The sequence below is a fragment of the Polistes fuscatus genome, unplaced genomic scaffold (genome assembly GCF_010416935.1).
Source record: "Polistes fuscatus isolate 324 unplaced genomic scaffold, CU_Pfus_HIC Scaffold10, whole genome shotgun sequence".
NCBI classification, from domain to species: Eukaryota; Metazoa; Arthropoda; class Insecta; order Hymenoptera; family Vespidae; genus Polistes; species Polistes fuscatus.
The window spans coordinates 5608279-5633229 of NW_025112998.1; the positions used below are offsets into that span (position 1 = coordinate 5608279).

At 28.7% G+C, this 24951-nt stretch overlaps 4 protein-coding genes across 12 annotated transcripts in view; 2 read left to right on the top strand and 2 right to left on the bottom strand.

Moving 5' to 3' along the window:
• LOC122524374 (dystrophin, isoforms A/C/F/G/H-like) overlaps positions 1-12095 on the bottom strand; it is a 352972-nt gene extending 340877 nt beyond the window's left edge. For 5 of the 8 annotated variants that reach the window (XM_043646622.1, XM_043646671.1, XM_043646660.1 and 2 more), the window contains exons 1-11: positions 11114-12095; positions 5944-6005; positions 5095-5187; positions 3771-3848; positions 3614-3706; positions 3430-3519; positions 3139-3337; positions 2898-3046; positions 1944-2354; positions 893-1534; positions 73-195 (exon numbers count right to left, since the gene is read on the bottom strand). In XM_043646622.1, the coding sequence (XP_043502557.1) occupies positions 73-195; positions 893-1534; positions 1944-2354; positions 2898-3046; positions 3139-3337; positions 3430-3519; positions 3614-3706; positions 3771-3848; positions 5095-5187; positions 5944-6005; positions 11114-11132 (1959 nt within the window). In that variant the 5' untranslated portion in view covers positions 11133-12095. The remainder of the gene's footprint in view (positions 1-72; positions 196-892; positions 1535-1943; positions 2355-2897; positions 3047-3138; positions 3338-3429; positions 3520-3613; positions 3707-3770; positions 3849-5094; positions 5188-5943; positions 6006-11113) is intronic. The other 3 variants (XM_043646613.1, XM_043646603.1, XM_043646641.1) reach the window with 2 other exon arrangements.
• Positions 12096-13132: 1037 nt separating this feature from the next.
• LOC122525180 (H/ACA ribonucleoprotein complex subunit 3) lies at positions 13133-15478 on the top strand. Its single transcript, XM_043647859.1, has 4 exons — positions 13133-13310; positions 13400-13442; positions 13516-13629; positions 15046-15478. The coding sequence occupies exons 1-3, from the start codon at positions 13257-13259 to the stop codon at positions 13611-13613; spliced, it is 195 nt and encodes a 64-aa protein (XP_043503794.1). The 5' UTR covers positions 13133-13256; the 3' UTR covers positions 13614-13629; positions 15046-15478.
• Positions 15479-17168: 1690 nt separating this feature from the next.
• Positions 17169-22381, bottom strand: LOC122525188 (trafficking protein particle complex subunit 10). 2 transcript variants are annotated; one of them, XM_043647878.1, is made up of 13 exons: positions 22106-22381; positions 21519-21736; positions 21228-21421; positions 20944-21139; positions 20744-20855; positions 20358-20545; positions 20062-20280; positions 19513-19986; positions 19223-19452; positions 18481-19147; positions 17939-18394; positions 17517-17838; positions 17169-17377 (listed from the first exon to the last, which is right to left on the bottom strand). In XM_043647878.1, the coding sequence occupies exons 1-13, from the start codon at positions 22182-22184 to the stop codon at positions 17250-17252; spliced, it is 3483 nt and encodes a 1160-aa protein (XP_043503813.1). In that variant the 5' UTR covers positions 22185-22381; the 3' UTR covers positions 17169-17249. The 2 variants fall into 2 exon arrangements, with proteins under 2 accessions (XP_043503813.1, XP_043503805.1); XM_043647870.1 differs by having other exon boundaries at positions 19223-19986.
• Positions 22382-22716: 335 nt separating this feature from the next.
• LOC122525679 (transcriptional adapter 3-B) lies at positions 22717-24893 on the top strand. The gene is made up of 2 exons (XM_043648601.1): positions 22717-22818; positions 22913-24893. The coding sequence occupies exon 2, from the start codon at positions 22997-22999 to the stop codon at positions 24374-24376; it is 1380 nt and encodes a 459-aa protein (XP_043504536.1). The 5' UTR covers positions 22717-22818; positions 22913-22996; the 3' UTR covers positions 24377-24893.
• The last annotated feature ends 58 nt before the right edge of the window (positions 24894-24951 follow it).

Genomic DNA, 24951 nt, shown 5'->3' on the forward strand with positions numbered 1-24951 from the left:
ATTCAGAATAATCTTCTACTATATAAACGATATAACACACAAGTGTGATGATTTTTTATTTAAAAGACGTACCGTTGCTGCAATTTCTTCTTTATATGCAATACTCGTTACCGTTTCCGACATCCATTCGTTATTACTCATTACAGTCGTGTCCCTTTCAGATTTTAAATCAAATTCAAAACCGGAACTAGTGATCTAAACGCATTACAAAAGAAAATAATTAGAATCTAGTTTTTCAACTGATTTTTTTTACCTACTTCTTTTTTTTTTATCAATTTCACCTATAAATAATTTCTCCTATCGTAGATGTTTTTTAAAAAGCAATAATCAAAACATCGAGAACGTACGTATACGAATACAACAATTAAAAAAAAAAAAATTTAAAAAAACGAAAGCAAATTCTATGAAGAAAATAATAATTTTATTATAAAAGTAATACAAAAATATGAATAAATATCTTTTAGATCAATGTGGTAGCGTGAAATTTTAAATACAATCATTTTTCGCTAACGCAAAATCGTTAATTACACGCGATATTAATTACATCGTTTAGAAAAATTTGAAACAAATGAAAATATACATATACATATCATCATAATATTATATTATCACAATATGCGTGCGTCATGTAAATTATAAATGTGCTATAAAAAAACGATAAATAAAATATTAACATCAATGAATTAAAATAAATAAATAAATAAATAAATAAATAAATAAATAAATAAATAAATAAATATATAATAAAGCGTAAAAAACATCATTTGCATATATTTTAAAATTGTTTAGATGCAATGATGAAAAATATAAATAAGAAAAAGAAAATGAAATAAAATCAAAATGCACGTTCAATTAGAACATTCATCATAATTTAAAAATGCACATTTGTTACCCTTTGGCTTTGAACTTCCATAATTTGTCCGACAGCGTCCCAACGATCCTGCAAATTTTCGATTTTTTCTAACATATTAATGCTATCAGGAGAAGATCCTTGATTATCCAATTCTTGCATGGACTCTTGCAAGGATATTACTTTCTTTTCATTTAAATCCATTTCCATTTTTAATATTTGCAACTTTCTTATTCTTTCTAATACTTCGCCGATCTCGCTAGCCGGATTTGCTTCCATTTGTTTAAGCGTAATTTCCGTTTCGTTTAACCAAGCAACTAGTTTCTTATGATCATCGATAATATTTTGCCAAAGCAAAGAAAGTGTTTGAAGACGTTGACGCCTCTCCTCTTTCCATTGGCAAATGTGTGCCCATCTTTCACCCAAAGCTGACAATTGATCTTCCATTTCCGTATAAACAGCCTCCGAGTTTTCTTCATCAACTACTACGACAATATTTCTCATACTATCGACCACATCCTGTTGCGCTTTAATATCCTGTTCTAATTCATTTAATCGTTTCATTTGTTCATCCAAACTAGATTGATTCAATTCTGTCCCAACCATTAAAGAAATTCTATCCTCGGTTTTCGTCAACCATAGTCTAAGCGCATCTATTTGTGCCTGCTGCATTTGCATCAATACCTGAGATTCACAATGATCATTTACATATACAATTATTGATTCTATTATATATCTAGAAAGTGGATCCATTATTAATCTTTATCACTCCAAGAATTACTCTCACAAATCTGAAATGCATTTCAATAAATAAGTCATTATAGTATGCATCATTAGTAGTAGACATTGTCTGAATAAAGAAAGTTTAGAATTTTGTAATATTAATTCTATATTAAATAAATGTATTTAAAAAGTCATATTATTTAAATTAATTTTAATTACATTACAAAAAGAATATTTTGAACATAAATTTACATAGCCCGAATGTAAATTTGACTGTGTAATATCGGTAAAGTAAGATACTTAAAATCTGAGCAAACAGTTGGAGTGATAAGGGTTTAAAGAATAAAAAGAAAAAGAATGAAATGTGAACCTCGTGAATTCTAGTTTGAGTATCCATCGCCCTCATTCTAAGTCCCTCCCATCTGGAATTAAGGAGGGACATTTGAACGCGTACTTCATGTTCCTCGTCCTTGTGCAAACCACCCTCGGCTAACAATCTCGCACCTTCTTCCAAAACAGCACCTACCCCATCCTGATGTCCCGTCAATTCAATCAAGAATGCTTCGTGATCGTGAAACTGTTGCTTCAACGTTTCCAAATTCGTACCGAGTTCCGGCGCATGATTCAACTTATCCTCGGCCTCTAACAACCACGTTAAAACTTCCTCGAGTGCGACCTGATAACCACCGAGTTCAACGGAAACGTTCGTTGCAAGACTCATCGGACGTGATGTTGGCATTCCAAATGTTGGCGCTCCAAATGTTGACAAAGTTAAAGTGTTCTATAATGGAAATATATTCTAATCTAATCGCATTCCCTAATTGCATCCAACAAATTTCATTTTATTAACACTAAAACTACCAACAACCAATTTATAATTATTTCTGTCAGTGCAGTAAAAATTATCTTCGTTTTTTTTCTCCTAAATAAAAAAAAAATCAAAAAACTTTTATTTATAAAGCTTTTTCTTTTTAAACATCTTTTCAATGTCAATTTAGAAATTAAAAAAGAAAAATCAATAGAAACACTCATTTAACTATAATTACCAATCGCTTTGATTGATTTCGATGATTCATGATAATCTTAATGACCAATTTTAACTTTGGAATTAATATTCTCTCTTTACACATAATTTATAACAATTATAATTATAAATATTATTTTATTGATTAATTAACCCAGTACCAAATGGACTAGTTCAAAATTCGTATAATTCATTATCTGCACTCACTTGTACATAATAAATATTTCGTTAAATGATCATTTGACCGGTTACTGTACAAATAGGTACTTAAATTGTTGGTAAATTTAGTGTTAAGCGTACCTCGGTGCCTGGTGTTGTAACAGGACTACTATCACTCGTAATCGATAAATCCAAATCACCGGTATCGTCTCCGGATTGAGTTAAACATTGAAACAAGCACATTACGTACATCATTATTGATTTCTTATCCGGTACCGACGTATTCACATCTATAATTAACGAATACAATAAAGAAATAAAAAGGAAATAGAAATAAAATGACATAAATGAAGAAAATTAGTGATCGTAGTAACTCAAATACCTTCCGGATCTAAAAGTCGTTCTATTCTAAGATGTTCTTCGGCAAAACGAAATGCATGATCTAATCTGGCATTAGGATGTTTTCGGGAAATAGCATTAAAATCAAACAATTGTGGTTTGCAACGATGTAAAAGTGCATTGAACGCTAATCCATCTGACCAAGAAGTTGTAAAATTTTTAATGTCGACACCAGGATAACTCTAAAAGCGAATTTCATATATTTTTAATACAAAAAAAAACTGAATCAATACACAACGAGTCACTATAGTTCTACGGGCGAACGATATTTTACCTGAGAGTTTTGTCTGCACCATGCTAAAAGAGTCTTTTCTAAATTCGTTTGTTGTAATTCCGTCATCAAATCTTTTAGATGATAATGTACCTACGTAAATATTTTTCATTAAAATTTCAAAACAAAAATATAATCCTTTTCCCAAAAGACTATGGAAAAATTGATAATTATTGTAATGACATACCTGCCAGTGTAAAATAATACTCCATACTAAACCAAGTGATAATTTTGGGTTACCATCTACGATATCATTGCTACTAATATTTACAAGCTTCACCTAAAATTATATTTATCCAATATATTCGATACTCTTTTTGTTTTTTTTTTAAATAAAAACTTACATTGTTCTGTTCGAGGATTTGCAATGCTTTATTAACATTATTGAGATGATGAACTCGCATACGACCGCGTTCTCTTTTCTGAAAATAATATTCATACTTGTATATATTAATAAAAAAAAAAAAAGAAATTTATATTTATTACGTCATAACAATATTTTTCTAAACGTAAGAAATTTGTAAAATCTTATGTTCCATTTTTTAAATGATTCCAATTAATTCTTATAAAAATAAGACTAAAAAATATACATATATATTTCTTTGAAGCCTCTTTTTTAAAACTAACATAATCTAGAACACATTTATCTCCACAATAAGATCGGTTATGGAGACTCGTCTTCTATTTACTCACGCAATTAAATGAATAGAGAAACGACTAGCGTACAGTCAGCTAAGAGAAATGTTCCTACCCTAATTAATAAAGACGATTTGTGCATGTTGAAATGCGTATCGTTACAGATCTGTACAATCATTCAACTATTACAACTATACTAACAAGTACTGAACATTCGAAATAATTTATATGATTAAATCGAACGTACGAAGACGTACGAGGATGGATTGAAAAGTTTTCTAGATTTTTAATAATAAGATAAAAATATTAATATTACTTTATAAATACGTCATGCAGGAATTATTTATATTCATTCCTATAATTAAATATGAAAATAACTTATTTAATTAAATTCTTAATTTTGTTTTTTAATAATATAACATAAATTGACATTATTAAATGTTATAATAAAACAAAATTTCTATTCTAACATAGTACGTTTTTATTTTCTATAATTTTATGCTACAAATATTTGAACTTGAAAAAACTAACTGTCGCCTGGTTCCACGTGCATACATCTGCCAGTTAAAAGTGTAAACACCTGCGTGAACTAGAAAAAGACACAGGACGGCGCGTATCTTTATTTCTTTTTCTTTTTTGTCCTCTTTCCCTTTCAAGAGAAATACTTACTACTACAAATAAAAACGAGAATAAATAAGTATCTTTGATGGACGAAACTTGTATCCTTTTAAAACTTGACGTGAACGTAATTAAACGTATGTCAGTGAACTGTCATCAAGATAATAATCCTCGAAGCAAAGATAGTCATTTTACGATGAAAGATAAAAAGGTAAAGAAAAAGTTAATAAAAAGAAATAAAAAAAAAAGAAAACCCTCCTCCCAGCCCCCACCCCCACCCCCGAAGAAAACGAATATTATTAATTATCATTTGAAAATACCTATGTATTTATAGTATATAATATAAGTATTTCGACTCTTTTTTGCGAAACGATTCTTTCACGGACATGCAATACAATCGTTGTAAGCACTTACGTAAACTTTCGACGTGAGTACCTCCAGGAGGGACAGAAGCCGGTTTCCGTCTCTTAAATCGACGAACAGGTCGGATATCGGTTCGTGCTGATTCTGTGAAAAATAAAGATAAATATGTAATTCAAGGTCTCTTATTTTCACCGAGTAAAAAGCAAATATATGTAATTAGTTGCACTACCCATGATCGATCGGAAAGATTTCTTTTAGTTCTTTTTTCTATTTTTTTTATTTGTAAATAAAATATATTTTAAATAAAAGTATTAAAGTATAGGCTTGTGTTTTAATGTCTCCTTATTATTAGAATTTGACAAGAAAATTCGTTTCTATTTCTTCTGTTTTTTTTTTTTTTTTTTTTGGAAAAAACAATCTATTCGAACTGTTCATTTTTGTCGTAAAATGGATAAACACGCAAAGATAATAAAATACAACTAATACGTAGAGCACAATGTATAAACACTTTTATCGATTCTATCCGTTATGATTATGATTTTTAATTCGTGATAGTAAGATTGTCGCATGACATTCAGGAGTAATCGTGACGTAGGTTCATAACTCCAATAATATTTGATTTCCAATCTTCTCATGCTACAAGACAGTGGCGTGGGCGGCCTTGATAAACGAGGACAACAACCAATCACTAGTTACTGCGTGTATAATGTTCATTAAAAAAAAATAAATTCATTCTTAAAAGATACTTCTCTACCTACAGAAATACAATAATTATCTATCTCCCCCCCCCTGATCATCTTGATTCTTCTTTCCCAATGAAAAGATTTAATAAAATGATTTTCTTCGTATTATTATAAGATTGTTAAAAATAAAGAAAAAGAAAAGAAAAGAACCACTCACCTTCAGCAGCTGCGAGTTGATCCATTTCGTAAAAGTTTTCTTCTGCACGTCTTCTCGTTCATCTGGAAAAAGAAGAAGAAGAAGAAGAAGAGAAGAAGAAGAAGAAGAAAAAATAATTAACATTCAGATAGATGTTATCATAAGCGTTCATATCGTGTTTCCTTTTTGATAATATCTATAATAAAAAAGAAAAAAAAAGAAAAGGAGATCTCGAAGATCGACACGAAAGATACGAGAGGGATATATTAAAAAAGGAAAAAAAAAAACAGAATATGTTTTTCTTTAACCAAATGCGGTTATGAGAAAATTGTAATCATCCGGAACGAATGTTAGAATGCTTCTAACGTGCGTTGAGTTGATTGTAAACTTCGTATCTCAAGCAACCATTTGTCAAGAATTCCAGCTACTACGAGATCATGGTGAGTTTCGTTTTATGTATAATGTGTACACGCACACACACATACACGCTCGCTCGCTCATACGCACACGCATGTGCATAAATATGCGTATAAACTGCGATGACTTATCAAGATAATTACGTGAGAGTGGTCATCTTATTAAAAAAGTAACGTTCATCGTGTTCGGATAAAACGATAGCAAACTAAATATTATTATCACCAACGCGTGAAACTTTAACATCCATTCAAATGTTCCATTCTATCGCGGTATTATTATTGTTACCAACACCAACGCAGAACCCGATTCGTCGTCTATCGCATTGACATTAATTGACCCTAAAAAGTTCATAGTAATAAACTAACCGATCGTTTTAAATTTTACAAATCTTTTAATTGAGATCAAAACCATTGGCCACCTGCACGAACCGAATAACAAACGTTTCGAATTTATAGATTGTTTCTTTATTTACTTAAAAAAGAAATTAAAAGTTCTTTCTTTGTTGTGGCTCAAAACTTTTCAATCCACACTCAAACACATTTATAATTTTCTAAATTGCAATTAATTTTATAACCAAAAGATATTTCCCAAGTTTAAAATATTTAAAAAAAAATATATATATATATATAAATTTCTATAATTTAATTATATCTCTATAAATAATACCATAATTTTCACGCGTTGTCATAATATTTTTGACAATTTTTCTATAGAAATTATAAGCAATATTTTGTATATTCTTACAGTTTTTATTTAAACAATTGACCACTGCAATACTAATTGTGAGTAATAAATATTTTCTTTCTTTTTTTTTCTTTTTATAATTGTATACAATGTTAAGCTAAACGATCTTGTTTCAGTAGCATCAGCGATAAAAGTGTTAAACAGGAGGTGTGCAGGATTTCGATGTCGCGAAGATCTCGCATGTAGAATTGCCATGCATAAGAAACTAACGCCTCATTAGATATGTAAATGTAAACTCGTTCGTAAATAGAATAGGTAGCTTAGACTATACCATGTATGTATATATATATATATATATATATACATAGATCTAACGTTTACTATGTAAGAGACTCTCATCTTAACGCAAGAAAAGAACATTTTCTAGTTAGGTAAGTAATTATTCACGCTCGATCTAAACGATATCTTGTGTGATAGAACGATTAGATTATTCTTTGATAGAAAACCGCAGGTGCAAAAGCAGCTCCTTACTAGATCCAATACTTCCGCATTCAGATTAAGGTTGCATTATAAGTGAACGACGTTTAACGTTACATTTACTGAACTCTCTACCCTTTTTTTTCTTCCTTCTTTTTTTATATACTTTAAACGATCCTAGTGAGAAGAACGTGATGTTTCTGCTGATGATTGACAATCTAAATATAAAAATATATAACTTTCCATTTTAATTTTATATCATATTTAACAGACAAATAACACACGCGGAAACTGTTGATGAAGAAATTAGCACTGTTTTTTATGCGAGCTTCTGTATGCTACTTAAATTAACAATTTTGCAAGATGTTCAGCTAAATATCGTATATATAATTATCCAAAAGTTTATGAATTTGTAAATATAAAAAGAAAAATATATTCTTTTATCACATGATATTTATACAAATTTCAATAAACAAAACACGAATTGGTGTAAATTTTAGTTTTAAAAAATTGACGAATGGTTATTACAATGCTAATTTAAAAATAACATAGGATTACGTTACAAGTCGTGAAAGTGAGACAAAAACAACAAAAAATACTAATTATAAGTGTTCGCAAAAAGATGTTGTACTATGTGTTCATACAAAGAGTCAAGTATATTCTTTTCTACTTATTGAAATAATGGAATGGTTGTTTGAATGAAGAGGTGTTTTCTCTATTATTTTCTTCTTTTCTTTCTCTTAACTCGATTCTCTATTCGTTTTAATCGGTTTGCGTTACATCAGCGACTGTATCGTTTACTATATGCTACCGCATTAGTATTATATCGCATTCATTCACGTTATTGCACTAGAGAAGTGCACCACAGTAAGTAGAATGCAGGTATATACTATTCTACATACTCGAAGACTTTGAACTTAGAGACGGCAGTAGTTTATATATATATGTACCTATATAAGTTCCTTCGGTGATCCTACGTTGCTCATACGATGCACATACAAAGTAGTATCGCGTTTCATTATACGATCCTGATAAAACTCGATAAATATTTTCTACCTTACGTACGATCTCGAAATAATTGAAAGTAACTCTTTAATGGTGATAACGTTAACATCTTTATCACAGCCACGATACTATTTAACAACCATGTTATACCTATCTGTAACTATTTAATACTAGAACTACTAAAACCAATCAAAATGATTAGTCTTATCCGCTTATATAGTATTAGTATGTATAATATTATTAATATTTTAATATGAAATAAAATACATAATACATACTTTAATATAAATATATTAAATGTTTATATATATATATGATATGACTAATGTTTTGTTTCTATTCTAAATTAACATTAAGTAAAAATTTAAATTTTTGTAATTTCATACTATATTTAATTCAAAATTATCTTCATTATTTTTTGTGACATATATTTGCTACAAAGTTATTTTGACTGATATATAATTGCAGATGTTTCTAATACTAAACACGTTTTTAAGGTAAAATTCATTTTGATTTAATTAAAATTTGTGTTATTTTGACTGATATAATATAATCGTAGGTAATTCTAGTTTTAAACACGTTTTCAAGATAGTCATTTGATTTTGATAATTACGCGATTTAAAGTCAAATCCAACAGAATCGGGGACGGAACAGATAGGTGTGTATATATATATACATATATTTCTGTATAGGTACATAATGGAATTGGATCGATCTGACAAAGAATCACATGCCACACCTATCGATCCCTATACTCAACAAAATGCGAGCTATTTTGATCCTACACTCCTAAGCATGTACATTTATATATTTTAACTTTTCCTTTCCATGAATCCAGTTAAAATACAAAAAGAGTTGGGTATGATGTCAGTATCTTGTATTACATCACCAATCGTAAATCTAGCCTGTGACATGCGCTTCTTTTAAAGATGATGCTTATTTTAATGCTTCGTTACAAAATATAATGTTTATCTTCTTACTAAAAATAAAGTACATCAATTTTATTCAAACGAATTAACACAAATAACGTAAATAGTATATATATAATTTATATAATTTTTATGTAAATAAAATATTTAAAAAAATAAACATGTAAATTAAAGATAATGAGAAATATTACCTTACTTTTTTTTTATATTAATAGATTAATATGAAATCAATATGTTGACCAAAATTATAAATATGTTTTATCTCTATCCTTGATGAGATATCTATTACAAGATATAAAAATGATTTAAAATAAATGTAAACAATTGGCTTGATAAAAACCTTCACGCTAGAAGATTACAGGAATTTTTTCAGACTCGATTTCTCGAGTTACAGAAAGGCATACCAGGCATGAGAAATTCAAAGACAAATAATATCATTTCTTAGCTTCCATTATGTAATATTTCGATGATTAAGTATTACCTTTCGATCCTGAAATATTATTAAATCATACTCTATTACGTTTCTCTGTCTATCATTATTATAAAAAATTTATCAAAGAAATTAGAATATTACAATGGACGAACTTGAAATTAACCTTTTTCCAGCCTTCGAACCTACCACAATTATCATAAAAATGATAATAAAAGTAAATAATAAACGATCGTAATTATAAAAACTAAATCATAAATATCTAAAATACAATAACTTAAATTAACATATAAAAATAATAGTAACACGAGAAAAAGAATCTAATAATAATTGTTACATTTTTCAAAGCACGTTCGTTATAACATGAATTATCATCAGTGTAAGGCTCGTACATTGACCGTTCTCCTTGACATATGCATTTCACGTGTCACGCGAACAAAAGGTTTATAGATAAGATAAAATATATACTGTCGTTTAAATTGAAACTTCCTTTAATTTAGAACAAAAAGAACTACAAACTTGTAACGTAACAAACACCAGAACTACCATTTTGAACAAAAAATTCTTTTAAAAAAATAACGAAAATTGGCGCGAAAAATTTGGCGCGTTTGAATTAAAAAAAGAAAAGAAGAAATGGCGGTAAATATAAAAAAAGTACGAACCAAGATTACGCAAAACCTCGACGCTAACTTACAATTAGATTATACCGTTATCGAAACAGAATATGAAAATGAACACGAGTTGGTGATAATGTATAATATTAGTAAACATTGCTGAGAAACTTAACCTATTTATTTGAAAAATAATAAATTAAGAACGAATGAAATAAATAAAAACATATATGACATATATTCCACATTCCGCATTTTCAAACGATATGAAAATAATCTCATATAAATACATGAACGTCCCGAGTAAAGATGCATTTATAAAATCTTATAATTAGAATTATGATATACGATTTTCGTACGAAAGAAATAAAATAATAAATCAAATGAAAGTGATCTCAAATAAATAGAAAAACATTATAAAAAATAGTTGCCTTTTTATACGATTTTAAATAAAAAAGAAATGAAAACACAATTCCGCATTCCGCATTCCGCCTTTCCAAACGAAATAAATACAAAATCATCGTTTATAAAAACACTCAACCACAATAATGATACACAATTTCCAATTAATAGCAACAACAAAAATGAAATAATAAATTAGATAGTATGTGTGACATGAGCAACGTCGTAATACTTACCTATATAGACGACTTCCATCTTGAGATGCCGACGAAAGTGGCCATCCACGGCCACTTGGTAGGATCGACGACGTGTAACGGACCTATCCGGTGTCAGCGTCGATCACAACGTTTCCGTGATGAAAATCAACTACTTTTTCTATACCCGTGTTATTTAAATAGTAAATACAGCAATTCTAAAAAGAAGAAGAAGAAGAAGAAACAGTTGGTGGTTTTCCGTAAATCGTCTTATCCTTAACAACGAAAAGAAATTGAAAGGTAGAAGTTGGCGGGGGATTTGATATTTAAACGGCGACACTTGTTGATTCCGCACTGTCAAGTACACGCGGGGACACGGTCGACGATGCACACGTCCGTCTACGTATTATACGCGTGCGGTACCACTGCATCCGATCTGTACTCTTGTATTTCACAGAACTTGCGCACGCGTGCACCATACACGCGCGACACACCGCACACGTGCGCACACAAACACACACAGAGGAACGCAACTTTCTTTTCTCTCTCTTTCTATCTTCTTCTTTCTTGCTTTGTCACTATCGTCGTCCTTTCTTCTCCGGAACGCTACTACTACTACTCTCCCTTCACCTTCCTCCCTTCTTCCTCTTTTTCTTCTTCCACTTCTTCCCCTTCTCCTTTTCTCTTCTCTTCCCTTCCTCTTACCCTTTACTTTACTTTGCTTTGCTTTCTCTCAGGGCCAACGTCGTGGCCGAAATTCGTCAAACGCGACGCTTCCACGCATCTCGATTCTTACTTTCGATAAACAGAACAACAATCTATCTTCGATAAATAAACAAACGGGAACTCCGAAAATTTAAATAAATTGTTTTGAAAATCGTTGAAAAATAAAGCTGTATGTCCTTGTTATGCTGTAGGGAATAAGAAAAAGAATAATAAAACAATCGAATAAACGTTGTAATGATATCGTTTACACTATTAATAACACACACGCCACGAGAGCGTACTGGCAACTGCAGCTATGAGTAAGGCCCAACTTCCCCCACTCTACTTCTTAATATCCATCTCGCTTCTCCACGTACGCAATAATTACTTTACTTTATTCGCGTATTACTAAAATATGATTGGTCGAGAACATTTGTCTTCTCATTTTTGAACCAATAGCATTGGGCCTTTTCCAACACTTGATTGGTGGGATCAGCGCGTCGCAGCAGCGGGAATTTGTAAACCTATCGAAATGCGTTATACAATTATTAACATAATATAAAATTTGATGAAATAATAAAGTATTATTTATGAAAATAATAACGTATATTTAAATAATATAACAATCGATTTACAAATATGATTTCAATCGATACAACTGAACATAGGTAAACGTATAGTATATATTTATATATTTATCATTATGATAATTTAGTTAATTTCATATTGAAAAATAAAATCTCGAAATTTGTATTATATAAAATTAATAAATACCAAGACATCTGTCGTAAGGTCCTAGTGTGTAAATCTAAGGCCCCATTTATCACGGATAACCAGGGATGCAGAAATGTGAGGGAGCGAAAGCTAACCATATACAGGTAAGCATAGGCCCCATTTAAGCCTACAATGGTTTATATCTATATGGTAAAGGTATATATAGAACACGTCATTTTATTGCGTCACAGCAATATGAATATTTTATATCTTATCGAATAATGATATTTAAATATTTTAGATATAAAAAACATTAGGTTAAATACACATCGAAAATGCAATTTTAAATTTTACGTTAAAAAAAACAAATGTTTTTGTTGTTTAATTAATCGCAAGCATTTTTGGCAAATTGAATTATTATAAAAAAAAATATCGATTAAGTATAAAGAAAATATTTAATATTATTATTTTCTTATGTTTACTTTTTTTTTTAAGTGTTTAATATTAGTGTCTCATTCATAAAATATTAAAAATGTATTATTTTGTAATTTATATCGTTTTCTTTTTTTTTGTTTCTATCGAATTTAATAAAATGTAATTGTGCGCATGCGCGAATTTCTCCTTGTACGATCAGCCATGCTGTACGATCAGCCATGCTGTACGATCATTTGTAAAGCACGTTGCTAGAGTTCAAGTTGAGGTTAGATTTTATATTTGTTATATTAGATTTTATATTTGTGAGAAAAGTTCATTAACCTATAAAAAAATGTATTTAATGTATTATTTGAATGAAGAAGGAAAGCGTGTATACACGCTAAAGGTAAAAACAAATATTTGATAATAATTTCTTATATTAATTGATTTATAATGTAATAATAATTAATTCATTCTTCTACATTTATCCTACAGAAAATTGATCCTAATGGAAAACCAACCATGTCTGCACATCCTGGTAATATTTAAAACAATATTTTTCTGTAGATTTATATAATAATTAGTATTTACATATTATTTTAAAATTCCAGCAAGATTTTCTCCAGAAGACAAATTCTCAAAAGAGCGAATAATATTGAAAAGAAGATTTGGTTTACTTTTAACTCAAGCACCGATGCCAACTTACTAATACCATTTCAAATTAAGTAAGATAAAGATTTACAATAATTAATTCATTATTATGGTAATAGGAAGAAATATTTCATTCCATACATCAATTAAAGTACATATTGTACTGTTTGGTGACCATGTTCGCAATGTAATATACATCATTTTTTCATACAAATATTTTTTATTTACATTAGATATATAGCGTAGTATATACTATAGATATAGTACTTGTGGTACTATAGGTAAAAAAATAAACTTACTTTATCTTACAATATTTTTGATAAAAAGATATAATACAACTTTGCTAGAAAACTGTGCCAAATATAAGTGCATACATTAAATGAAAACAATTCGATAAGAAAATATAGAATGAAAACTAAAATGATGTATGATTAAACATAGATATTATCAAAACAATATGTATAATTAGATCATTAGAATAGATTGGAAACATTCATTTTTAGTATCTAACCATATTTGTTATAATAATAATATAATATGCAAAACTTTTCACATTTACAATATAAGCCCATGCGATAGCTCCACAAATAATACAAAAACAGATTTATGGATTTTATTTGGTATTTTGGCTTTATACATAATTATATTCACACATATATATCAGAAAAGTATACTAACAATAAAAAGAAATCGTAGAAATTTAGGGTTATTCAATAATCAAGAAATAAAATAATTTTGTATATTATTTTGTGAATATATATAATTTATAAAAGAAACGTTGTGCTTTCACATTTTGTCAATTTACATTTAATGCATCTATGTACCAAGTATACATGTATTATTTCTTTCTTTTTTGTTTTTTTAAAAGAGACGTTGATTTATAACAATTCTTTATGATGTAATATTAAAATAATATAATTGCAGTATTTCTTTTTGATATGATAACAGTATCCTTTTCAGTATTTTGAAGCATTACTAATTTGTTTGTGTATGTTTATTTTTACTTTAATACACAAAAAAAAAGAAAAAAATTATTAAACATTCTTAAGTAATAAACGATTATTATCGATTATATATATACTAGGCAATAAAAAAGATGATTTAATTATTATGATCTATAATACCAAATAAAAATATCTTCCCACATTTTATATATATATATATATATATATGTATATATATATATATATATTTTATATTAATATAAATACTAAATAATTTTTATAGCTCTGATAACGTATAAAATATATAATTATCACGTATACAGAATATTATAACATTTATCTTATTTACATTTTGAATAAAAAAGATATTCAATGAAAACTAATCTATATAGATATATGCAGAATAACATGGCAACGTAAATATATGTATTTTAATTGAGAGAGAGAGAACATAATTTTTTATGATATTATATACCGAGACATAAATTTTCGATGAAATTACTTGTTAATGTAAATCCGTTCTATTTTCTTCTTATATATTTATAGTAACTGTGAATGCAGTGAAAGATACCAAGATACTGAATTCTGATGAAACATCTAAGTTCTTAAATATAGTATTATTCTGTCATTACAAAAACTGTTCGTTTAATTGAAACTAATACAAAATTTATATCTTAATTTACATTAATATATTTTATCTATTTCTCTATTATAATATTTATATTTATATATATATAGTTCGAGTTGCATTTGCAGAAATGTACATGTTTTAATACAGTTATTACAACATTGTTAATTCTCAATAAACAATCTGATTTTAAATTGCTATGAAAATTAATATCAGTCGAAAAAATGCAGGGGTATTCTAGAAACGATTCATTTGCATGAATTAAATATATTAAGGCCATATCTGATTGAGTAAACAGTTTGTTATGTCAAAATTAGAACGTTCTAAATATATATACATATGTTGATGTAATTATACTATTTATTTTTATCACTGGCCAATAACTAGATGATTTAGGAAAATTAATGTATTTTAGCATTACCAGTAAGACATCTTTTTTTATAAAATTCTCTAATAGGCACTACTGCTCTATTACTTTTTTTTCATTTTTTTTCTTCCACATAATTTATAATTCTCGGTATAAAGTAAGATATAATTAATTGTTTATAGATATACAGTTAATATAATATAATTCATTATATTTCAATATTCCATCATATCATTCTAAGAAAATTGAATTGCTAGTATATAAAAAAGATCTTTATAAATATCACAAAGTTTTAAACGTTTGCAAAATAAAAACAAACAGAAAAGAAAAACAAAAATAAAAAGAAAATATAATTAAACAATCTCTGATACAAAATCTATAAGTAATTAATTTAATTAAAGTGAAGAATTCCTACATTGGCACGAAAGTAATAATATACAGATACTTTTTTCTATCTTCTTCAATGTTCATTTTTCATATCATTTTTTTGTCACACACACACACATATATATGTATACCTATACACGCTGTTTTTATCGATCCTCGAAAATATTCGATGTCACGTGTACATATAGATTTAATGAGTTGTTTTCTCTTTTTTTCTTTCTTTCTTTCTTGTTAGATCAATATTTAGAGCAAATTGCGAAGAAGCACTTATCGGATTAAGAATAAGTAGCTATCGTGATTAATGCAGATAATATACATTATTTAATAAAAAATTATAAAACAGTTTTATATATTTTAGAGCACAGGTACCATATATCTAAATGATAGATATTTCATTCAAAATTACATTCTAATATTTTCCTGTATTAACATCAAAGCGAACAATCGATATTAAGTTCATTTCTTCTATAGTAATGGTAGGATCAAAATTTTAAATATGAAAATACTACACAATTTAAAATACGCATAAATTAAACTTCTTTTTTTTTATTAATAAATATTAACACCGGATCAAATTATCGGCTGCCTTTTAGATTTTTATTTTACAAAGTTGTTTCACTATTTTTGGATAAAAACAAATTTCATATCGACTGTTCTCTTCCCGATGCGTTATATAAATTCTTTACATTCTTATGCTATGTAATAATTATGGCATCATATTATAATACATAGCGCTCAACAAAATAATACTCATTGAAAGCAAATATTTTCAAAAACAAGACAGAAATAAATTTAGTTGGATAAAATAATATAATAAGTCGTTTGAAATTGATTACAAAGAACAAGAAAATTAGCATTAAACGTATATAAATGAAAAATAAGAAGATTACATTTATAAGACATTAAATATATCTTATAATATAAGGGTATTCAATTTTGTTGTTCGTAAGTCTATCAATCTGATATTAAATTCTATTTCATTATAAAGATTTAAATTAAAATCTTTTCCTTTTTACGTTTGTGGTTGTCTATTGTCTAATTCATACATCGTTTTCAAGTAAAACATTACAGTTAAAGCAAAAAAAAAATACTGAATGAAGATCGATCATTATGGTACAACCTATATATGTAAAGAGAAAAAGAGTGTGTGTGTGTGGCTATTATTAATTTAGCTATAATCAAGTTTCAGTCAAGTGAAAGTATTGATTCTTTATATCAAGAACAAATTTGCATATTAATTGTAAGATAATAAAGACTAGTAAATAGTCTTTCAAATGAACTTTCAAATTACTGTGCTGATCACCCTAGTGAGAATTTATTCTTTAAAAACCAAGTGTTGTAGTATGGCTTTAAGAATAGATTAGAAACTTAATTAGATTCTGAAGGTGCTGCAGGTAAAACATGTACTTGTTGTGCTTTACTAGCATTGTATACTTGTCCTGGACTGAATGGCTCCAGTCTTGGACCAGAAGTTACATCACCCTTACGGGTGACATCTTAAAAGAAGAAAAAAAATTAAATTAATATTGTAGATATGATAAGAAAATATTATATAAGTCTTGTTCACACATAATGACAATATTAGGATGATATTTTTCTATGTAGAATATTAATACAGTTTGTTAGTGTACTTGCCTGATTTGCTTTCTACCGCAGGGATATATCGAGACAATCTAACAACAGGTAAAGGTAAATAACCACTGGTTAGAGGCATAACATCTAACGTAACACTTTGTTTTTCTACTACTTCTAATGAAATGATTCCTGCTGTTCGGCCACAAACAGCCCACATTGTTTGATCTGCTAATACCTCATACATTAGTTGAGGTGGAGGATTAGGATTAGGAGTATACAACATACGCGTCACTGTTAGATAAAGATGACACATACTACCAGCACGGCAAAATTCTCCTCCACCTCCACTCGCTTCAACCTTCGAAGAAACTGTGAATAATGTCTGAAAAATATTATATATGTATAAATGAAAATTTATACTTTTTTAAAAACTTAATAGCAAAGTTTTATGATATATTATTATTTTTTATTTTTATACTTACCACGTAATCCGTGACATCAAAATTACATCTATATACACTAGAAGCTTTTTCTAGCTTTTTCAAATTATTTATATGTAAAGGATCATCATTTAAATTACTCGTTTCCTCAGTGTCATTAATTGGTACGTATTTTACACGAAAATCAGTCTTAATGGGTACCATAGCTTTCTCATCTTTGCCAACTTCAACTTCCCACATGAATGATACATTCATTCCGCTACCTACCATTAATCGTTGACCAGCAGTTGGATTCAAACTTTTAAAATTTAAATCCATTGACGTATTCGATGCCAAATATGGATCAGATAATTGCAAAAGTCGACTTGTCAACCCTGTTACAATGATTTGAACAAATTTTCTCTGCTTAGCAGTGTGCAATTTCATATTTGTCATTAATGGTGGACCAAAATGTAAAAGGATACTTTCTTCCGTACCCCATGGACATTGCACGCTAAGCTGAAAAAATAATACCACTTGCATATTTCATATTAGGAAAGTTTAAGTCCATTGATTCTAATAATTGATACGAGAAAAAAAATTACTTTGTGTTCCATAGAAGAAGGATCTTTTTTAGGTGGTAACTCAGCTAAAACTTTTAATCCCAATTTTATTGTTTGAAATGGTTCACACGATGGCAGTGGCGTTTCTAATTCTTTAACCATTACTGCTTCTACTTCATTTAATTGTATCATTAATCCTCTAGATGCGCGTAATTTTAATTTCATTTCTTTCGTTATCCTCATACTTCCAGTTGATATAACTAATTCTATATCTTGAATAATACCGGCCAATAAATCTCTTCCACACTTTAAAGAAATTAATGGTTGAGTTTTTGCTACCTCGTAGCATAATCGTGGATTTAAAATTGGGGATAGAAATTCTAACTTTTCTTCTATAATAAGTGACAATTGACCAACTTCGTAAAATCCAGGACAATCAACTCGCCTGGTCAATGTAAACATATTTACACCCGGTTTCATAATAAATTCAGAGCACGATAACGATTTGCTAAAGTCACCTTTCGTATTTATAGGAGCTTTTCTGTGTTTAGCACTATCTGAACGTCGTACCACAGGTTTTAGATTTTTGTGCATAACACTAGCGGAACCTATACTTTTGTCTTCTTTACAGTTCAAGTAAGAATATACTTGTAATAAAGCTAAGCTTGCATCAAATGGCTTCATGTCTTCTATAGTACAACTTGACAACCTAATTATAACATTAAAAAATGTTACATATCTCATATAAATTATAATATGTAATCATTAATAAGTAAATACTTACAATTGTATTGGTGGCTCTGCTGCCACTTTGGAACCTTTTTTTTTATTAGGAGCCAAAGGTTTTTGAACTTCTTCAACAGAGATATATGCACCTGTACATTTGATTTCTCTAGGAAACAAACTTTGTACACTAATTACAATATTAACTACACAATCTTGCACCACTTTATCCATTACGTTAACTTCCATACTGAGTATTATAAAAGAGTGTCCAAGTTCAGTGAGTAATGGCTGTGGAGAAGTTAACATCTTCATATATCCTAACATTTCTTCAAAATATGAATTACGTACAGTAATATGTAATATATTAGTACAAGATATCGCAGCACAAACTTCTATATATTTATCTACATCGTCCATTCTTTTATAACATTGTGCTAATTCTAATTGTGTTTGTGCTGCTAAGTGATGCCATCCTTCATCTGTATAAGTTTTCAAAGCATCAGATAAAAATGCTACAGCTTTCTGATTTTCTCCTAATTCACCATAGAATCTGGCTAATTCTTTGCCTATCGATCTAGCTGATCTTATTCGACCAACGTGTTTATAAGTACCCATAGCTAATTCTGCATGTTCCAAGTATTGTTTTTTAAAAACTTCTTTAGACGACAATGCTTCCTTCAGTTTATCGATTGGAGTTAATTTTCTTTCTTCTTGTGGTTCAGAATCTCCCATACCTGCTATAAGATAAACAACTGTGTGGAGTTGTTCGCTAGTCGGTTCACTGCCTGGCATGAGACCACATAGTTTTCCTAATGCTCCTAACTGAACAAAAAATATAATTATACGATATAAGGACTAAAAAAATTAAATAAAATATTTTAAGTTAGTTAAATTTACCTTATCACGCGCCAGGGCCCACAGACTTGCAGTATGTAAAGAACAAAGATCTGACTGTTGATTGTTATCTAGACCAAAAGCTGATTCTTGACATGCTTGCAATACTTCTAACGCACACAAAAAAGCCCAACACTCGACGGATCCTTCTGGTCGTTGAACTTCTAGAATTTGTAATTCACTTAGTGTATTGTGAATAAAGGATAAACATCGCTGTGCAACCTGCGAGAAAAATTATTTAAGTATTTCATCAGATTTAAAAGAAAAAACCAATGTTAATAAAATTTCATTGCACAAACCTCCCATGGCTTTTTAAGGAATAAAAGCATAGCGCATTGTCTGCTAAATAAATAACTTCTAAAGTCCAGCAATGATGATTTACATTCAGCTAATAGAAATCTTAAATGATGATTAACACCATTGCTTAAATTTACACCAGCCCAATTATTAAGAGGCGTTTGGAATAAATTCAGCCAAGCTGGTGTATCTGTAAGAAATCAAAATAAAAATTAATCGAAATAAGTAATAATCGATATTAATGAAATTTAATTATTAATAATAATTTTAATGATTAGCGGGTAGGCAATAAAAAAGTTAGTAAAAGAAACAACAATAAATTAAAAGCTTTTAAATATGAAGATAAATAAATTACATTCTATAACTTAGAGGGACATTTCAACTGTACCTCCTACATTAGAATTTAATACAAATTGTGTAAAGAGAGCATCCAATTCATCGTATTGTACCAATGCTTCGTCGTATAAACCCAACATTTGTAACACAAATGCAAGTTCTTCCTGAAATATTAATATCAAATAAATTCGTTTTATATAACGATCATGTTTCTCATTTTTAATAGAAATTTATTAGAGCGTTAAATATTACCTGTAAAAGGAAATAATGGCAAAAATTCCAGCCAGGAAGATTCCGGCTTTCCCTTTGTTCTCTTATAACATCTTCAAATCGAGAAAGAGTTTTATCGTATGCAGTTAGCATCAAATGACGTATACGTCCAATTAATCCTCTCCAAGTTTCCGTTGAACGAGATTTATATTTAATAGGATTTATTACAGCAAAACACCTACATAAAATAGTACAAAATAAGCATAATTATCATGTTATATATATATATTTTTTATTTGCATTTAATTTAATATAATTTAAATTACCTATCACCGGTTTTAGAAGCAAAGTCATTTCTAATCTTATCTAAAACAGTAGTTCTAGGTAATAATTTGGTACTTTTTTTTGGATCATATGTTTCTACTATTACAATCATCCAGTCTTGAATATGATAAGAAGATAATATCTTCAACCAAGCATCTATGTCATCTCTTACACTTGTTTTATAAACGTCAATATCCTAAAAGTTATGTTTTCCAAATATGTATTACATAAACAAATGTTATAAAGTAAAAAGAAATAATGCATACATATGTAAATACTTTAATTTTACTTACAGTACATTCGCTCCAATAAATGTGTAATACTGGCTGATTCACGAGATGCCAGTCTTTTTCATTAGGCAAGATATCTTTGGAAAATGATAAAAAAGTTGCTCCAAGTTTAACCTGTTTAATCGGTCTACCAAATGATCTACGCCACTCAACTGTGCTCTCAGGAATAGCTTGAAGCAAACCATTTTCCAAAGTAGAAAATAATTCTTCATCTCCGGCATCTATAATAATTAAAAATACTTAATAATAATTCATGCGCAAGTATCGCATAAAATAAAAATTATAATTAGAAACATTGGATATTAAAGACAATTTAATTTTGACATCCCTTGTCAAAGGCTATCATTAAAAAATTCATAATCTCTAAATTAATCAGCATATGTTTTTTTATTTTAGATGAACAAAAAGAATTAAAATAATTCTTTATAGAAATTAATATTGGAATATGATAAATAATTCAATTCGTTATAAAAAGTATTAAAGTATGAAGAAATCGAGTGCATATAAGGAAGGGGGCGTTGATAACTATAATCATTGATGATCGTCATTGTAAAGAGGTTAAGTGTAAACATTTATAGAAATGAACTTACAGGTGATGATAGGTTTGCTATCCATGTAAGAAATGACCCTACGTTTACCATCCAAAGACGATTCTCCATTGCAATTCATTTCTACAAACACTTGATTGTTTCACAAGCTTGCTTTCAATCATTACAATTTTTCCGTAACTTTCTTCGCTTTCCACAAAGAGCCACCAGCTTTGTCAACTTGGATGACGATTTTTAAGTATCTTAAAAGTCGCAGTAAGCTGAACCATGAATTTACATTCTCTTACGATGATCCTTTTAACTGACGAAAGATAACTTCGAATGATACGCCACTTCGCGCCACATTTTCAAACTCTTCTCAATACCCATCGATAAGGTCGAAATCGTCGATATCGATAATATAATAAATGAATACATTTCAATATTAAAAATGTTTCCAACTGAAATATACAAAAAATATATATTTATTATATTTTATAATAATATACTTCTCTTTTTATATATATATATATAATAATAATCATTTTATTTTTATACCAATTATTTGAAAATAATAGTATTTTTTCCGCTTTTACATTACCATCGAAAAATATCCAATGTACAATAACAAAAATCCCTATAGAATAAGAATCGTTTTAAATTATTAAAGGTGCATGAAGTGTGTCCTGAAGTGCGTCCTCAAACGATACTAACCTGTACTTTGTGCATGCTGATCGTTTTAGTTGTCGAGTTATCAAGTTTTCTTGTTAATAATTGTACATAAACAAAAAAATATGCTGTTATTTATGTAAATCTATTTTAAATGTAAAAATATAGAAATAATTTCCTACATAATAGAATATTTTGTAGAGAGACGAACAGGAAATATTATTCACTGTGATATAAACATTTAATCATTGCCACTGATACCTAGATTATATTACATTAAAGAGTATGTCAGGGAAAGGTAAACAAAGTTCTAAGAAAGCTGTTGGCAAAGTACGTGAATGTGGCAAAACTGCAGAAACATCAGTACCTAATGCTGACATGAGTCCTAGTGGAACAGAATCTATAATGTCAATACCTATTTTAAAAATAGCTGATAACAGTCGACTACTTCCAAGATATGCTAGTATCTTACAGCGTACAACAGAAGATAGTGTAGGTATGGAAGACTTGGATGCTTTGCAATTAGAACTGGAAAGCCTTCTTTCATCGGTAGTAGTAAGACATCGAATGCTTCAAGATGAAATAACAAGTTTATCTTCAGCAGAAGAGCGTAGAGATAAAAGATCGAAGAGTGGAAAAGGTTTGTCACTTCTCGATAGAAAAGTTAGAGAAGAAAAATTTAAGCCTAAAGAAATAAGCACCAAAACGCAAACATCTGTGTCTACTAAACTTTTAAAACAAAAAACATCAGGGAATTTAGGGAACCAAGCAATTACAAATCTACATGATATAGGAAAAATAGAAGGATCTAAATCCGACGTCCCAAAATTATTATTACCAAAGAACGATACGCCTAATAAATTTTGGGCTTCTGTAGATCCTTATTGTACGGACATTATGCCAGATGATATTAAGTTATTGGAAGAGTTAATTACAATGCATAGTGATCTAAGCGAATATAAAAAAATACCACCATTAGGTCGTCACTATAGCGTAATCTGGGCACATAATGATTTGTTGCAAGAAGAAGATGCAGCCAATCCAAACAGAGAAAAGAAAAAGAATCGTCAGGATGTGTCTCTTTTAGTACCTAAAGGGGATAAGAAAATGAATGGCATTGCTGGACCTTTAACTCAGAGGCTAGTTTCTGCCTTACTAGAAGAAAATGTATATGTTGCAAATAATAATATGGATAATAAATTATTTAGAAATAATGATCCTCCAGTTCTTAGAGATTTAACGATACAAAATTCAATGAATTTGGAAATTAGAATGCATAAGGAATTAATAGAACAAGGCATACTAGACTCGGATGGGCAGAAAAAAAATCAAGATGATGATGAAATACTTACAGAAATTAAAAGATGTCAACAAGAACTGTCTGCTTTATCTAATCATAATGTTACCCAATTGAAAAGACTGTTAAATCTTGCACAGGAAGAAAGTAAAAGACAAGCACTTAAAAGAAAAATTGCTACAGCGGATAATGAAGTTATAGAAAATTATAAAAAGTTAATCCTTTCTAAACAAAGAAAAGTACCATTGACAAAAAAAGAACAAGATAAGGCTTGGATGTGTTTGCGAGAAAGAGAGAACTTATTAAGTCAACTTAATATGCTACCGCAAAACAACCTTGATACTTTGAGTTTTTCTAATTCAATTTAATTAACTATGAATTTGATGTAATATATTATTAAAAAAAAGGAGGGAAAAGAAAAAGGATTTGTAAATTTATTGCTAGTGATATATACAATACACTCTTCATTGAATCATTATACATTTTTTACTACATAATATATTATTTAATTAATTTCTAAAGTATATAAGAATAGATTATTAGTGTATATGACGTGATATAATAATTACTGCTATATAAGAAGAAGAAATTGTGTATTTGTATATAGTATGATATAATTGAAGAAAAATCTTACATTGTAATTATTTAAAAAAATTAGTATTATTGTATAATTTACTTTAAAAACTTCCTACTTATGAAGTTAACTACTATACACTAGTAAGACAATATAATTTTGTTGAAGTAAGATTAGTGAAAGTTATTTACTACATATATATATGTAAGATGGTTATTTTCAGTATTACATTACTATTTTCTTTTAATTAATTTGAATTGAATCTTTATAATGGCGAGCGTCTAAATGTAATAAACATAGTGAAACGTAAATGGATGATCTCATTAAACATTAATACTTCTTAATAGATCGATTTGTTAGAAAAAGCAT

Excerpts from the sequence above, each read along its gene's own strand:
- LOC122525180 (XM_043647859.1), top strand. The coding sequence starts at position 13,257 with ATGTATTTAATGTATTATTTGAATGAAGAAGGAAAGCGTGTATACACG. Across the intron at positions 13,311-13,399 it reads AGCGTGTATACACGCTAAAG|AAAATTGATCCTAATGGAAA; the intron begins GTAAAAACAAAT and ends TTTATCCTACAG. Across the intron at positions 13,443-13,515 it reads AACCATGTCTGCACATCCTG|CAAGATTTTCTCCAGAAGAC; the intron begins GTAATATTTAAA and ends TTAAAATTCCAG.
- LOC122525188 (XM_043647870.1), bottom strand. The coding sequence starts at position 22,184 with ATGAATTGCAATGGAGAATCGTCTTTGGATGGTAAACGTAGGGTCATT. Across the intron at positions 21,737-22,105 it reads TAGCAAACCTATCATCACCT|ATGCCGGAGATGAAGAATTA; the intron begins GTAAGTTCATTT and ends TAATTATTATAG. Across the intron at positions 19,987-20,061 it reads GGGCCCTGGCGCGTGATAAG|TTAGGAGCATTAGGAAAACT; the intron begins GTAAATTTAACT and ends TTTTTTGTTCAG.
- LOC122525679 (XM_043648601.1), top strand. The coding sequence starts at position 22,997 with ATGTCAGGGAAAGGTAAACAAAGTTCTAAGAAAGCTGTTGGCAAAGTA.